The sequence below is a fragment of the Danio rerio genome, chromosome 2 (genome assembly GCF_052040795.2).
Source record: "Danio rerio strain M-AB ecotype USA chromosome 2, GRCz13ab, whole genome shotgun sequence".
In the NCBI taxonomy this organism is placed as follows: Eukaryota; Metazoa; Chordata; class Actinopteri; order Cypriniformes; family Danionidae; genus Danio; species Danio rerio.
The window spans coordinates 48,940,787-48,958,771 of NC_141022.1; the positions used below are offsets into that span (position 1 = coordinate 48,940,787).

At 38.7% G+C, this 17,985-nt stretch overlaps 1 protein-coding gene across 1 annotated transcript in view; it reads left to right on the forward strand.

Moving 5' to 3' along the window:
* The first annotated feature begins 12,053 nt into the window (after window positions 1-12,053).
* nlrp1 (NLR family pyrin domain containing 1) overlaps window positions 12,054-17,985 on the forward strand; it is a 63,548-nt gene continuing 57,616 nt past the window's right edge. The window contains 4 exon segments of the mRNA NM_001423861.2: window positions 12,054-12,226; window positions 12,348-12,572; window positions 12,664-12,711; window positions 15,795-15,914. Coding sequence (NP_001410790.2) covers window positions 12,217-12,226; window positions 12,348-12,572; window positions 12,664-12,711; window positions 15,795-15,914 — 403 coding nt within the window. The 5' untranslated portion in view covers window positions 12,054-12,216.

The following is a 17,985-nucleotide window of genomic DNA, read 5'->3' on the forward strand; positions in this document are numbered from 1 at the left end:
CTCAGGCCATCTACCTAATGAACAGTTAAATATTCCCCTATTTTGCAATAAACGTTTTTCATTCGCATTTGTACACAGCACCTGTATATTTATAATAAATCTGTACATAGCCTACAATTCAACATTCAGATCTTTTGATTAACTGCATCTCTGTTTAATCGTCTTTTTATCATGTTTATTTTGTGTTATCACTTGTCACTTTATGTACACTGGAAGCTTATGTAGCCAAAACAAATTCCTTGTGTGTGTGTGTGTGTGTGTGAAGCACACTTGGCAAAAGAACTGATTCTGATAAAAATGTCAAGAATAAGGTAGTTGTGCTTTTACAGCTAAATTGTTCCATGATTATGTCAAATACAATGCGCCTGTAAACCATTCTGGTATGATGGAAAACACTTTCTCTAAATGCGCTCAATGGCCAAAAAGTCAAAGAGATGCATTTCAAAATCGGTCTGTTTTCTACATAAGTGACTTAAATTTGATAAGGCAGAGTGTACCTTCTGTGGATTTATGGATGAAATGCCTATTTTGTACTTGCCCCATTTCATGTGGATTCTGGAGTGATGTTAGAGAATGGCTGGCATTAAAAATGTCAAACATCATGGTTTTTAACATCCAATGATTTCTCTTTTGTGTTGATGGATTAGCCAAGTCCAAACATTGTGAATACTGTTGCTAAATATCATACACACTGCTATAAGTGGAAAGACTGTCCCCCATGCTTTAAACATTTCCAACAAACTTAAACTCTATTACGTCTCACTGAAATTACCTAAAAATTCCTGTGCCCAAAAAATAACATCGGACATAAATAAATTATAAATTTCTTGTATATTGAGCTTTATTTATTTATTTATTTTTATTTATTTATTTATTTATTCATTATTGCCTTACCTGTAATCTGAACTCCCCCCTAGGTTTAATGCTGAATGTTTTGTTGTTGATTTGTTAATATGTTGTTACCTCTACAAGATTTTGTATTGTGTTTAACAAAAAAAATTTTTATTAAACATTTTTATTATAGCGAGTGAGCGAGGAAGAGAGGCGAGACATTATGCATTTTATTGCACTAATCATTTATTTATTTATTTAAACTTCCCAGGTTCTGCTGGTTGCAATTGCTGGATTTTCATTGCCAATCTTAAGCCAATTCTAATCGTTTTGTTTTTGGTTCAATTTGGAATTTGAGCCCAGAGTACCAGAGTGAGTGCTCCAGCTTGCCTTAAAGGGACTTTAAGTTTTTATTATTGGGTATATTAAATAAACACAGGTTACCAGGGTGATAATTAATTTACTTTTCTTTACTCTGGAGCATCAACATAGCATTCACAAACAGCAGTACAACAAAATTGCAACCGCTGAACTTTTTTTCTTTTTGAACTTTTTTCTCCCTGTCTTGCTTTTTGGTGCACCTCCCTTAAATAGCCAGAGCACAAATGTAACTTTCTCAACGGACACATATTGAACCTTGCACCAGACATTCATTCATTCATTTTCCTTTGGCTTAGTCCCTTATATATTGGTTCAATTAGTTAGAGACAACTGACGTCAACCTCAACAATGGGCAGCAGCAGGGGGTGTGAGAGTACGTATCATGGTTGGTGTATCGTGATATTTCGGTTCGGTTTGGAATATCGTTACACCCCTAATATTAGAGGTCACCACAGTGGAATAAACTGCCCTCTATTCCGGCATGTTTTATTCAGCTGATGCCCTTCCAGGAGCTAATTTAGCCATACCTGTCTGTTCTGTTTGTCAGTATGCATTTTTCTAACCATAGTACTGCACACTATTTAGCTGAGGAAACAGTAATTTATGAGGGAGAATTATGAGTTCACTGCATTACAGTTTGATTTATGATCTTTCATTTGGTTGATGTTAGCAGGTGCTGTCAGGAGGAAACGCAAGCTTTCTGATCCTAAATGCTTGCTTCCAGTAAAGCGGAGTAAAGGTATTGCCACAACTATAAACATTATGTATGATATGTACAGTTGATGACATAATTAATAGCCCCCTAAATTAATAGCCCCTCTGTTTATTTTTCCCCTTAATTTTTGTTTTATAGAGAGTTTCATAATAGTATTTAAAACTATTATACTATTAACCATAATAGTTTTAATAACTCATTTCTAATAACAGATTTATTTTATCTTTGTCATGATGACAGTAAATAATATTTTACTAAATATTTTTTAAGACACTTCTATACAGCTTAAAGTGACATTTAAAGGCTTAACTAGGTTAATTAGGTTAACTAGGCAGGTTAGGGTAATTAGGCAAGTTATTGTAGGATGATGGTTTGTTCTGTAGACTATCTAAACAATATATAGCCTAAAGGGGCTAATAATATTGAGCTTAAAATGTTTTTTAAACAATTAAAAACTACTTTTATTTTAGTCGAAATAAAACAAATAAGACTTTCGGCAGAAGAAAAAAAAAACATTATCAGACATACTGTAAACATTTCTTTAAAAAATATAGTAAAAAAATTTAATAAAATTCAAAGGGGGGCTAATAATTTTGACTTCAACTGTATGTATGAACCTCAAATAGTAATATTCCTCATTAATCTCATATGAAACTTATCGCCAAGCAAGAAAACACTTTTAATTTTTACAGTAAATTAAATTCTATATCATATCTATTCAAGCTATAGTTAACGTATGAAACTTCATTAGCAATATTTCTCATTAATGCTTGTCTGATATTTATCGTCAAACAAGAGGACACTTTTTATAATGTATCAAAAGCAATGCATACAGTTTATATTCTCCTCATTCACTTTTCTCCTCATAGACTTCCATTCATATGCACACGAATGTGTCAAACCGGAAATGCAAGCTCTTGCGACAGGTTTCGCAGTTCGCTGCGTTGGAAAGTTCAAGCTGGGTGAAGTCTGACCTGCAAAATCACTTGACTGCGTGAGACCAGTCGAGGATCAAAACATGACCTCTCTGGACAGAAATGTAAAATATGTATCAATCGCTCGCTCTTTTAAATATCTAATCATCTTGTTTTATCCCATGCTTAATTTCGCAGTGCCGTACTACAGAATAACACACGCTCAAACTCTAGTGTGACCGCAGGTTAATTCTGCCAGACACGCATCGCTCAGAACCTTTTTGCTTTTTTGATTATAGCTTACACACGGGATCAATTGGTTATGCACAGGGACAGGGTGCTCCGGCACCTCTACCTGTTGGGGTTACGGGTCAACCGAGAAAAGAGCAAGCTTGTCCAGGTGCAGAGCCTCTCTTTTCTCAGGTAGAACTTGGACTCAATCACCATGACAGTGCGCCTCTCCTGTGAGTTGAAAGAACTGATGGTGACCTGTCTGAAAGAGTTCAACGGGAAAAACTGTGGTCCCACTGAAATCATTTTAAAGGCTCCTGGGGCATATGGCATCTGCAGCCGCAGTCACGTCACTCGGATTGCATATGAGACCACTTCAGCATTGGCTTCACAATCCCCAGACACGCTCTGCTGTGTCGCCACGGCCTTAGCCCTTGAACAGAACCTGCATTTCTACAGGCCGGTGTGCCTCTAGAACATGCGTCTAGCCATGTTGTTGTTTCGACGGATGCTTCTAGTATGGGCTGGGGGGCCATGGAACATGCAGCTGCGGGGCTGTGGAAAGGAACCCAGTTGCATTGGCATATCAATCTACATTTTAGACTCACTCAGTGCTCCTACAGTTTTAGGACATCTCTGGTTGGTGCAGCATGGCCCTCACATGGATTGTTCTGGGAACTCTGTCTTGTCCTGGAGTCAATCATGTCTCTAGTCTTGTCTTGGTCCTGCCTGTTTCAAGGTTCTGTTCCTTCTGTGTCGCAAGTGGAGCCTGCTGATCTAACCAGGGTCCAGACAAAGTATTGCAATCTTTGTCTGATGTTCAGTAAGTCCCGGGCCACCTCTTTTCCTCCGTATCAACCCTACCCTGCTCTATTTGCTGTAGAGCTCCTCCCAGCCTCTTCTCCTCTCTTCTCCACTCTTGTGCAGGCCTGGGTCTAAAAACATCAAACCCGACTTCCTCTCTCGCCTGTTCGAGACACCGGAGAGGAAGGTTTCAAAGGACATCATCCTGCCCATCCTGCTTGCCCCTGGTCACACTTAGCCCTTGATTTTGTTACTGGTTTACTCGTATTAATGGGGAACACCGTCATCCTTATGGTGGTGAACCGATTCTTCAAAGCGACGTTTTTCATTCCCCTCCCAACTTGCCCTCAGCCAAGGAGACTGGTATTCCTTGTTGCTGTGTTTGTTTAGTTTATGCACTTTTCCTTGACACGTTCTGATTTGTTTTGATCACTCGCCACATGCCTTCTGTTTACTTTCCACTTCCCCGCCATCCTCCTGGCTACTTTCTATTACTCAATTAAGTTAATATCACTCACCTGTTCCCTTGATTTCTCTCCTTACTTGTACCTTCCATTATCATTGTTTCATCTTCCTGTATGTCCAACGATCTCGGAGGCCTGTGGTGGAGGAGCTGCCATCCCAGATCTTCCTCAATGAGGAGACAAGCCTAGAAAATACTGATGAGGAAAAGATAATAGAGTTTTATAAAGCACTGGATACAGGAGGAGACCAAGTTAAATCTGCTTTTAGCATAGAATTGAGGGATTATGAACCGTACCTATTTGATGATCAGGGTAAATACAGATATAGAAAATAATACATTCCTCTAAGTGCTTGCACTCACACTGCACACACAGTGAGTTTTCCTTTTAATTATGATCTTTAATTGTTTGTGAATTGAGAACACAACTTTTTTTTTAATTTTCAGTGTCCGTTTGTAACTGACTGAGTAGCAAAGATTAAAATTGTATTTCTTGATGCAGCTGCAGACTGTGTTCTGTGATAGTGGTTTTCAAACGCACTTCTCGGTGCTGTGGATTTATTCAGCACCACAGCTTGACATTTTGGTTCCATCTTGGTTTAGAGGTTGAGAACATTAAGGTGAGGTTTCCTGTCTTGCTGATTCTTATATACTGTATATGGTGGTGTGCCTCTGTCTGAACTTGTTAGAATGTGTTGCATCCATCAGAATCTACGTTTTTACATTTTCAAATGGTGTATATATATATAAATAATCACAATATATGTTAAATGTATTATTAACAAACTTTTGTCTTTGTCTCTCTCTTTAATAGACATTGATTCTGGCGAGGAATTTAAAGGTAAGCAACATTTTTAAAACAGACCTTTAATTCCTTCTCTTTCTTGACAGTTTTTCTTAAAAGTTTTAGAACTTTTCAATGGCTGCATCCAAAACTGCTTTATTCTAAGGCTCTAATTCCACCAATTGTTTTTTTTGGAGGGGAGATGCATCTTCTAAAATGATTTTTAATTTATATTTTGTATAAAGGCTCCATCAACACGAATGACTTTTTTACTTTTTGCAGGGAACATGATGCGTCAGTACAAGTCTTCCATTATTGAAAGTTGCATGTTTGTGACTGAGTACAAACTTCCATCTGATAAACCTGTGAGTCTGGCCACCCGTTACACTGAACCAGTGATCATTCAGAGGAGTAAAATGCAGACAGAGAAATACTGTCAAGAATATGTGAAGTCTGCGCACACTTCTGGAACAAAAACAGCATCTAAACTGTTATCAAATGACAAGAATCAGAGCATCAGAATCAACCAGTTCTTCAGTCATGACAGTAATAGAAACACACCGAAAACTGTGATTCTCAGTGGAGATTCTGGAAGAGGAAAATCCTTCATCTTACAGAAGATCATGCTAGACTGGGCATCTGGAGAACTTTACAATAAAAACTTTGATATAGTTTTCCTATTGAAGTGGGAAGAGCTGAAGTGTCTTTCTAAGGAGATGAGCTTGACTGAGCTCTTGAGCAGGAACTGTAGCTTAACATCTGATCAGATCTCTGAGATCCTAAAATTAACACCAGAGAAAGTTCTGTTCCTCATTGATGGAGTGGATGAGTTTGAATCTCATCCATTCACTAAGTTCACGTTATCACACATTGATCCATCCAAAAGAGCTCCACCTTCCGTTATTCTCAGGAACCTGTTTGAGGGAATCTTGCTGCCTCGGTCATTCAGGCTCGTCACCTCAAAATGTATAGCTGCTGATGTAGTGATGATGAATCTCCTGAAAGGACCTTTGCGTTTCACAGAGATTGAGGGTTTCGTTGAGAGAGGGGTGCAGGAGTATTTCCAGAAGTTCTTTCAGGATGAGAAACTCTTCAAGAAAGCATACGAGAGCGTGAAGACCAATAAAACCCTACTGACCACCTGCTCTGTGCCTTTGCTGTGCTGGATGGTCTGTTTTTGCCTGAAGAAAGATGCTGATCAGGTGATGACAGAACTAAAGACCACCACATCCATATATGTGCACTTTGTGTCGACTCTGCTGCAGGATCATCACCAGTGTCAGTCAATGCTCAGGAGTCAGGCTCAGCTGGCAGAGAAGAACAGAGAAGTATTGATAATACAGCATGTCAGCTTTCAGAAGTTCTTCACAGCTCTTGATTTCTACCTTGATAAAAAAGATCACTGTTGGAAAACAACTGACAGCTTGTCTACAGACAAAATCTCATATTTAATGTCTTCATCTCATCTGCTGTTTGCCTGTGGTCTCTTAAATATTAAAGTGGACAGCCATTTTTTAAAAAGGTGTGACTGGAAAGTCGTAGACGAGATCAATCTGAAAATGGAACTGCTGGAAATAATTTGGGCAATGTCAAAGCAATATAGAGTTAAGTTGTTTGCTCTGCACTGTCTGTATGAGCTCCAGGATGATGAGTATACAAGAAAAGCTTTAGCAAGTTGGGTATCAGTGGATCTGTCTAATGTTTTTCTAAAGAGCACAGACTGTTTGGCGCTGCGTTACTGTCTTCAGTTGTGTCCAAACATCAGATACCTAAAGCTCATGTACTGTGATTTAACAGCTGCTAAACTCAAGATTCTTCAGCCGGCACTCGCCCTGTGTGAGACTCTGAGGTCAGTGTCTACTTGTAATGTAATAATTTGAGTCACTTAAAGAAACTTCGGTCACAGCACCAAACTCTGGAGTAATGTGGTGATATATATTTGATTGATTGAGGTGACGACAATAACACATTGCCTGCTTGTTGGCTGAGGGGTGTTGTGCATCATGTGTGTTGTACATATAATAAATAATTGTCTGATTTATCTCAGATGCAGCAGCTCGAAACGAAAGATTTTGGACAAACAGGAAAAGTAAGATCTTATATTTATTTTGAAAAAAAAAATCTGTCTGTTTGATACATTAGTGATTTGATTCATCCTGATCATCTGTATTGTGCAGGCTGAGCACCTGTGACCCTGGAGCGTCTGCATTGGATCTTCACTGTCAGTCTTGTGTTGATGTTGCTGATTCAGATCAGTGGGTTCAGGTGGAGCCGTCAGTCTGTAGAGATGAAGGAGGCTCAGAGTTCAGGATCAGCACTCCGGCGGGTCGATTCCAGTGTTGCAGGACCAGAATGCGATGGGTCTGTGATGGAGACGTCACTCTCCACTACCGGGCAGTGAATGGACATTTCCTCAACGCAGAGCTGGAGAGGCTTCAGTGTGAGCGAGTCGCTCCTGTGCTGGATGTGAATGTGATCTCAGGGAAACTGGAGGAGGCTCATCTGCCTCACTACATGTGTTTAGCCGAGTCAGATCCTGCTCTAACCAACGCCGTCAAGCTCCTCAGCAAGAGAGATGAAGGAATATCTGTACAATCTGTAGAGCTCAGCCGTTATCATGCTAAAATATGTCAACCATCATTCTCTCTCACAACTCTGATTATAAACTGGATCATGAAATGGGAATCACACTGTAATCTTCTCCTCTACATGCGCTGTAGAGATCCTCTCATTCTTCACGTCTACTTTTTCCCGGTGAATGATATTTGCTCAAAAGAAAGAGTGAAGCAGAATGAAAGATCAAGTCTTCTGATCAGCCACCCCAGACCTAACAGGCCGTTTCGGATGAAAACTCCGCATCTCCTCGAGGTTCCTGGTGCATCTGTGCATCCTGTAGAGGGAATTTCATTCAGAACAGACTTTGAGCCAAACTTCTTCAAGGTCAGGAATCTTCAGGACGATGATGTACAAATGAATCTCATCAGAGAGGAAGACAAGGAGTCTGTGTGGACGGCCACTATATGGAAAGATGAGTTTGTCCACTTAAAGCAAGTCCAGGATGAGCCGCAACTGAACTCTGATAGAAGTGAGTTTTTTGATGCTCACAGATTGGCTTTCATTCAGAGGGTTATAAATGTGAAGAGCATTGCAGATAAACTTCATGAACAGAAAATAATTCATAAAGAATTATATTCTAAAATCATACAGAGTAACTTGCCCAGTCAGCAGGTTATGAGAGACATTTGTGACTCTGTGGATTCAAGTGGTGCAACTGCAAAAGGGAAATTCATTGTAATTCTTCAGGAAGAAGAGCCCTGCCTCTTTGAAGAACTGATGCGCTCTGATTCATAATGACTTCTTGTGTTAAAACACAGTAAATGCATAGACAGACAGCATGAATTAAATTGTAAGATTATATAAATATATCCAACAAAATTACTGTTGAATACTAGTGCAAAAGATTAATTGAAAAAAAACATTAGGTAAGTAGAACATTTTTGTTTTATGTTTTATACTCTTCCAAAGCATACAAATACCATATTTGTTTATCTGAAAAACAATGCTAAAGTCTTTTATTCTGCTTTGAAAATGTGCATCAGCCATCTGTCTTTGTCTTAGTCATTTAACCCACCCAATGCAAAACCAATTAAATTTCAGCCCCCCGGGTGGCCTCAGAGGAAAACAGCGCATTTCATTCATTCAGTCATGAAGGCTCTCAAAGCATGCATCTGTGACCAAAATGCGACCTCCGTTGGACAGTAGCAAACTCCGAAATGAGAGTTCCACTTGAGGTGTCTATTAATGAACAAATATTACAAAGTAAACATTAGCTGAGCAAGTTATATTTGTAACCCTGTGTTTTATCAACGTATGTGACAAGATTTGCAGTGATAAGCAGTTTGTGTGTCTGTACCAGACACAACACGACAGAAAAATTAAAATACAGCCATTCAGAAGCACAAAATAGTGCACTCACTGCACTTCAATGAAATGGTAAGGTTTACAATCTATTTAATACATATTAAGCCTCTTTAACTTTAATAAATGTACATACAGAATCACTGATATTTTGTTGGCTTGCACTGAGTCACAGCTCTAAAGTTCAATTTCAAATGGTTTTCTCTTTAGATCTGAGGTAAACTATCGGAACAATCGGCTTCTGCTTTAATTATTGCATTATTACATGTCATTCAAACTCACATTATTAGCATTTAACACTGAATAAAGCACATAAGGTGTACATGAGGTGATCATTTTCATAGTTCATCCTGTTGTTCAGTTGCGAGAAATAGGGGAGCGCAGAGCACAAAGTAATGCGGGGTTAAATGTAACAGAGTTTTAAGGTATTAGCTCAGGGTTAACCATGGCATGCTTCTGAGGTTTTCACCACAGTGTCGGCAGACGTCTTCCTGCCAATCATTGAAAATGTTTGGCAAAATTTGGATGCATAAAAGTATTTTTTATCATTGTCAATATTTTTTTTTTAATCTGTGAAAGTATGCAGGTAAAATCTTATATTGTTGTGATCGCCGTATTCTAGGTTAAAAGATGGAGATTGAGTAAACCATGACACAGCAGGGTTAGTTGTAACAGGGTGCTACACTAAAGCCACACACGGTGTATGACACCAATTTAACTAACAATTTTTTTTTTAATTTTGAGTGTAATGTTGAAAACTTTAAATAAAATGTTTCAAATAAAATGTAGATTTTTTTTTAATAGACCAAAAATATATATTTTATTGCTAATACTACAAATAAATGCATTGTATAATGGATAATAATTCAAATAAATGCAAATGTGTTTATCCAATAGATAAACACACTGTGCTTTGTAGAATAAAAAATAAATTGAGTTAAGTTCTGAGGAAATATAGCTAAAAATTTTGAGGTAGTGCAGCCAAAAATTCAGTATTTACACACAGACTTTTAAATTCTGCCAGCCTCAGCGCTTCCTGTGAACTTTCTGTCTTTTCATTATAAAATTGCCAAGTTTAAGGTCTGAATGCTTTAAAAACAAGTGATCTTCACTGCCTGATTGATCTATGATATAAAGTGAGTCTCAGACCAGACAAAAAGCATTACAATAATTCCATTTCCCCCGCCATTTCTTTATAATATGACAGCTTATGTTTTCCCAATATTTTTAATGGAGTTCTGTGCTGGCCTGTTGATCTTGACAGTGCTAGCAGTTACAAAGTCTTTCATCTCGTTTTACGCTTGAACAACTTAATGAATGCTTAAATCTATTTAACTGATTATATTTTGATTACATTACAGCATCGATGCTGTAAAAGGAACCTTATGATATTGTACAGTCACATTAAACTTTTACAATAAGTTTATCATTGGCTGAAACAAGCTGTGCATATAGCCCATTAAAATGAAGAATGTCAGTAACAAAACAGATCTCACCCTTTAGTTTTCCAGCTTTTAGTGATAATCTTCATGTGTGCAACAATAAAATAAGGAAACTGTGAATGGGATAAAATCAGTTTGATTTTATCTTTTTGATTAGATTTTCTTTTATTTAGTTCCCCCCTAGATAAGCAGGATATGCATACATACAGGAACTAAATCAAATAATAACGTATATGCACTTATTACACTAAAAATGTAAATAAATTTCATCATTCTAAAAAGAAAGTTCTTGAAATTAAAAAAATGTAGTACAATCATTCATTTTCCTTCAGCTTAGTCCCTTTATTCATCAGGGGCCGCCACAGTAGCATGAACCGCCAACTTATCCAGCATATATTTTACACAGCGGATGCCCTTCTAGCTGCAACCCAGTACAGACCTGTAGGCAGAAGCGGTTCAGGTGGTTCGAAAGACCCCCCAGAATTTGTTTGTCTTTTTTGACTGCTATGCCATCATAAATTGACAAAATAACTTGTCGAATAATGCTTAAAGACCAAACAGAATCTGAAATAAGTGGTCAACCTTCACTACTGACCTACTGTAATGTTGTTAAATAGAGAATACAGTTTACATGTAACTTTTATTCTAAATCTTGGACCTTATTCTTGAAAAAAAAAGACCAATAAAAAGAAGTGAAGCACTAAAAAGTAATTCTGAAGCATAATAAAGTTAATTTAAATACTAATGAGGCAATTGTTGTTATCTGTGAATTTTCAAATGTACTATTCTACAAGAGAGACTACAAAAAATGAGAAGCTCTTTGTTATTATTAGTATTTTTATGTTTTGATTTTTTATTATTCAAATTCACACCGAGGAAAGTTGAATGTGCCTAACAAATAACAATAGATTACTAATGATGTAGATAAATTCGTATTTTTAAAATAATAAGTATACATTTATTTTTTTTTCTTAATAATTAGGAAATGTTTTTGTTACATTAAAACTTATGGTTATGATGGCCACCTGACAAGCTAATCCAGAAAAAAATTGTGCTTAAATGTAATTTAAAATGCAGTATTTAAACCTCAAATGAAAAGAAAATGAAGCGAATAACTGCAAAAAAAGTCCACTTTTTGAGGAAAAAGAACCCCCCCCCCCCCTTTCACTAGGCTGGCTACTGCCTACAGTACAGGGTAACACCCATACACAGTCATTCACACACATATGGCCAATTTATCCGAATCACCCCAGTCATCCAGGACATGCAAACTCCACATAATGAGGGTGGCCCAGATGGGACTCGAACCACTGAGCCACCGTGTCGCCTCTGAATTTAGTACATTAAACACCTAAATAGAATATGAATACAAAGGAGTGCTTTTGATTTGCCAACCGTAATATAATGCCAAGAGTAAATATATATAAATATAAATATAAAGAGTAACTCAAACTTGTTTTGCCAAGACGAAACACGGAAGCTCCTTTGCAAAGCGCGCACCTTTATCAGGCACCGCCATGCACGCGCAGAAGGCGTGACCACGCAACTATGAACTTTTTCCTTATGACGCACTGGTTTCGTTTTCAAAAGCAGGAATCACTGAGCTGTTTTGGTCGTTAAAACAGAATAATGTTTTGCCATTTTAGTCAGTGTTAGATCTAGTTAAAAGTCAGTAACTAGTATATCAGCAAATCGATAATTCAGTATCAAGGATTGTTTATGTGACACACACGATGTCTAGTGGTAAGTGGACGCGCGTGATATGAATACTTGTCTAGTCTACTTCTTGTGCTAATTTTCTTAGTGTTACATCATTTTAATGTATGCAGATACTCATATCTAATTATTGTTTGTATGTCTCTAGATTACACAGACCGAAATAACTTAGCTTCCGCAATTAAGACATTAGGAGATATGCTAGAAAAGGATGAAGCATTTCAGAGGTTAATGTATAATGCGAGCACAAAGGGAGAAATCAACCGGGGCAGAGTGAATAAAGTGTTCCTTAAAGCACTACTGTCAGCAGGAGACAAAGTAGGAGAGTTCTTAAATGAGCTGATAGATCATCTGAACCTGTTTAAAGTTCTGGGTAAGAGAATACACCTCCTACTATAAAAACTCGTATATATATATATATATATATACTTAAAGTCCAATATGACCTCTTTTGTGGTTAATAGGTGATTTCAGCTGGAATCCTCCTGTTTTAAAAGAAGCTGAATTAAATGGTGAGTTGCCCTTGTTATTGTAACCAATATAGTGAACTCAGTCTTCTTCAGGCTGATTGTAATTACTTGCATCATAAAGGGGTGCCACATAAAAATAAAAAAAGGTGGTCCTGGCCAGAGAGTCTTGCCTGTCCTGTCAGTGTTTGTTTCCCTGTTCAGGGCTCGAAATTAACTTTTTTACTTAGTAGCACTGGTGCTCCTATAACTTTAAATATTTAGGAGTATCAGAAAAAGTTCAGGAGCACCCACCACAAATAATTGATCACCACAGCAAGTTGTACATTAATTGATTTATTGTATTTGAAAACAACATCAATTAGGATTAACAACATCCAGAAATAACTATCTAATAGGGATGTAACGGTATTGTAAATACCGTCATACCGCAATATTAATTTTTTTCGATATTATCGAAGTCGCATGACTCGTAAAACTATAGGTCTAATGAGAAAATTTGCTCAGGCGAATGAAGCGAACGGGAGGTACCGGAAACTACAATTCCCATCAGCCCAGGCTTGGCCATAATCCCTTGCGGTCTGTTGTCGCTACAGATCCAGTATTGCGGAAATGGAGTGTGCTGCTAGTAGCGGGGATCAAAAAGAGCTGGAAAACCCTAAAGCGGGTGTTGTCGCCGCGCGCGTACTGAATAGTGGTGTTGTCGCGCGAGTTCTTATCAGCTGTGTTGTCGCGCGCGTACTGTAAAGCGGGGACAGAGGGTATGTCGCGTCGCGGGGGCACTTCTGATCATTTTGGAAGGGAACTTTCTATCCAAGACTAAAAAGGGCATGTGCACTGCACAGGTTGAGCACTGTGTGTGCACGTGCCTGCAAGTTGGGGAATACGACTAATCAGTCATGGGGACTGCAGAAACACAGCACACTGTTCAGATTGATGCAGACATGAGATCTCTATCTCACTCATGGTTTGTCCTCTCAAGTGGGGGAAAGACAATGCACAACGTTACCCACTGCTGTCAACCTGGGCCAAGTCATATCTCTCTGTCCCAGAAACCTCAGTCCCAAATGAGAGGGTTTTTTTTTGTTGCAGGGGACATTGTAAATACTCAGAGATACCAGCTTTTACCAGATTATATTTATATGATAATTTTCCTTTAAACCCATCTCTATCTAAGTGAGTGAGTGATTAAATGTTGAATGTGATGAGTTTTCAACAATACTAAATTGAAACTTAATTTTTTTACATGGTTTAATATTTTTTTTGTTATTAAAATTGAAGTTCCTGTTTCAAAGCTTACAGATAGATGACTAATTTGTATGTCATTGACACTTTTGCCACTTTTTTGGAGTATTTTCATAAGTTTTGTTTTTTCCTGTAAATGATTTAATAAATACCGCACCGTGACATTCATAGCGAGGTATTACCGTACCGTGAAATTCTGATACCGTTACATCCCTACTATCTAACTAATGATGTGATGACTTATTGATATTTGTACAATAATTCCAAAATGAATGTCTAATAATTATTTGATATTAATGATGACGAAGATGACGATAATGCTAGCAATGAATTACATTTTTCATTATCATGCTGCCTTGAATGTGCTTTAATGTAAGTTATATGCTATAAAAGGTCCTACTGTTACTTTATGAAAAATTATTTTATGGTTTGCATCAAACACAAATGCAGCATTGCAGTAAGAAATATTTATTTTGCACTATTGTTTTTATATGCATGTCAATTTAATCAGTAATATTTCTGCTACAAACAAACGAAAGAGTATAATCAATCATTCAATTCAAAGCTGAAAGCTGCAATGCAGTCATTAGTTATTAAATAAAAAAATATGCATCTCAAGAAAGAATGGACAAAAGAGAGTAAGAAAAGTCTCACATCTATCAGTCTTCAAGAGTTTTGGTTTAGGTTTGTGTCATTTTAAATGCTCAGTCTCGTTATACGCTGATTTACTTTTTTCTGTGTTTGTGAAAAAAATCAGGCGAGGCAGTCGGACTAATTTATGAGCAGGCAGAGCAGGATTCTCGCAATGACCACCGGCGCAATACCGTTCTTTATTATGAGCCGCAGTTTCAGTTTAAACTTAGTAAAGGCAAGCTTCTTTAGCGATGTGTACAGTATCAGATTTTACATTTACAGTAGCGAACATTTGCGCTGAACATGCAGTGAATGCAACGCATCGAGATTTCGGCACCTTCTCTGAAAACACTGGATTGATCTCAGCTGGCAGATCAACATTGGCTACATGATTGCTGTCATTGGCACCAATATTTGTAACTTTAGGTGGGGTTTGCAAACCAGTTTTCTTTTCACTCTTCAGCCGTTTGCATTTCCCGCTGTCACAAAAGCTCCCGGTCGTCTGACAGCTGAAAGCCGTGAGGGATTGATAGCTAATATGAACCAATATAGAGGCAGGGAAGACCAATTCAGCACATATTTAGAAAAAAATCTAAACAGGTCGCACAAATGCTCCCAAATATATTATGAGGTCGCATAGATTAAATTTCAGGCGCATACAGGTATGCTTCCAAAATGGTGGCAATTTCGAGCCCTGCTGTTTTTCTTGTGCTTGTTTACATTACTTTGCCTTAATTTGTGTTAGCTGTGTGTTCCTCTTATCTTTCCTCCTTGTTTTCAGTTACCCAGCCCTTTTATTTAGACCTTGTTATCCTGATTGTTTTCACCTGTCTCTCTAAGTGTGCTTGGGCACGGTTCAAGGCAACTGTACATAGTGCAAGTATGCCTTAGTTGTCTTTTTAATTGTTTATATTCTCTCTTTACGATTCTAGAAGTTATTTTTTTCAGTTTTTTTTGTCAGTCTAGTTTCCTTTCTACTAGGATTTATATTGATTTAATATTTTCTTTTAGATTTAGTTAGTTTTATTATTTTATTATACAATTATTTCTGCCTGTTTGTTTTCCTGTCTTGTGTCTTAGGGTGCTTTGCTTTCACTCTTGGTGTCATCTTGTACCTTCCAGTGGCTTCACTGTGTTATTGCCCCTACTGACCTTGTCATCCCCTTGTCTGTCTACTTGTGCTTAATTCCATCAATAAACACCTTTGTTTTGTTCATTTCTACAACTGGGTCTGCAACCAACCATGACAGAACGAACCAGCCAACTTCAGACCCAGCAGGATGAGTATGCAAGTGGATCCTCCCAGTACGGTTTTGGGGAGACAGGCACTTCAGCAAGGGGTGACATCACCTCACCAAGAGGGCCGCAAGGTGAGTGGCTTTTGCCCAGTTTTTCTGGACAATGGCAAAAGGCTTTGGCCAACCATTGAAAAAGTTGGCTCTGTATAATGAGAATGTGTGTAGTATGCAGTGGTGGTTCTAGCTTGAATGCTAACTTTCACCCTGGGCCAACCACCCTATTCGGTGGCTTTCACCCAAACTCTTCAGAAAACGTTTTGCGTAATAGCACGAGAAGGCATTGAACTACTGAAAAGCATTTAATACATTGTGTCAGAAAGCCTGCTTAATGGACTAGGAACTAAAGTTAGTTGCATGTTTCTAGGGGGGACGTTTAGTTTATGGGACCTGCTGTTATGTTCTCCATCATTGCTAGCTCCTGCTGATGTTGTTTTCTGTAATGCGTTCATCTTATACAAAACATTACATCTTATTCATTTCTCACTACCATTACCCATAATTGAGCAATCTGATGATTATGTTGAAGAAAATAAATATTTCAAACGTCAACACTTCTCCTGCCCTCCTGATTCTCTGACCGGAATCTGGTCCATATTTGGCCGCCTCAACCAGTGGAAAATTTACATGTAGTAAGGTTTACTACATTATTATGGTCCTTCGAGCCGGATTGAGAGCAATATAAAACCAGTATGGACCGAACAGGAAGTGACACTGAGAAAATGGATAGAACCCGCCGCAGGACACATCTGCCACCTCACCTGGATGATAATGAAGTTGATTACCAACCTTTACAGGACCCTCCCCCAAAAGCTTCTACAACCTGTCCCAGTCATTCTAGAAGCAGCTCGAGGAAAACGTCCCGCAGTGGTATCAGCTCTCATTCTAGGACGAGTAGACGTTCTGTTACCTCCACTGGTGTTTATCTCCCACCAGAACTCTCTAGTGTCCAGACAGCTGTTTTGGAGGAGAAGATTAAGCAGAGACAGTTTGATAGTCTACAGCAGCAGGTACAGGAGGACTCACTAGCTGACGTGGAATATCAGCGCCTGCAGACACAAGCAAAGGAAGCTCAGCGTATTCAGGAGGAGGCTCTTGCAGCTAAGGAAGCTTTGTCCAAGCATCTAGAGAGACAGCGGAAACTACAACAGGCAGAGACTGAGCTTGAGGTAGCCAAACTTGTATCTTCAATGCTTATTACAAACTCTGGTTCAAACACTCCCAGGCCTTCAGGCTCACCAGACAGCCCATCGCCGCCACCTCAACCTGATCAGACTAATGCATCCAGGAGTCCACAGTCTACCTCCTCTTCTCAGCTTCCACCTCCGCTACCAACAGTCACATCATGTGATGACATTTCACAGCTGTCACTTAGACCACTGGCGCTAACATTACCTACCACCACAGTGAGTGTTTCCTCTCCTTCAACATTCCCGTTATTACAAGCAGTCTCATCATCAGTCGTTACAGTATCTGAGACTGCCCCTAAAACTATGCCATTAAGCACAGTGACATCAGTTCCACATGTGACACATCAGCCTTTCTCTGTAGCGACAGTTATGTCCACTATTGGCCAGTCTACGAGTAGAAGAGGGCCATCTGTACCAAAGCAGTCTAACACTGCCCCACGGACAATGAATATGAATCCATATGTGATGCAGCAGTCATTCATCCCTCCAGTGAGCACACACGCAAATCAGCAGCAACCTCCAATCACCAGCCAGCAGGCCTCAGCTCCGCCACCTAATGTCAGATCTGCTCAGCCACATTCATTCATGCCTCTTCCCCACACATACCCTGGTACAGAGCTACTGTTTGCCTCAGCTTATGGCATACCACAACCCAAGCTACCAGTATTTGAGAGTGGTAATGAAAGTGACTTTGCCTTGTTAAAACTGGCCCTAGATAATTTGCTAAGTAATCACAGCTATCTTAGTGAGCAGTATAAATATCATGTACTGTTAAGTCATTTGAAGCTACCCAGCGCACAGCAGCTAGCGAAAGCTTATATGTATCATTCACATCCATACTCAGCTGCACTACAAGCACTTCAGGACAAGTACGGACAGCCAAGACAACTCGTACAGTCAGAGCTGGGTGCCATCATGAATAGCCCACCACTTATACTGGGTGATGCTAATGCCTT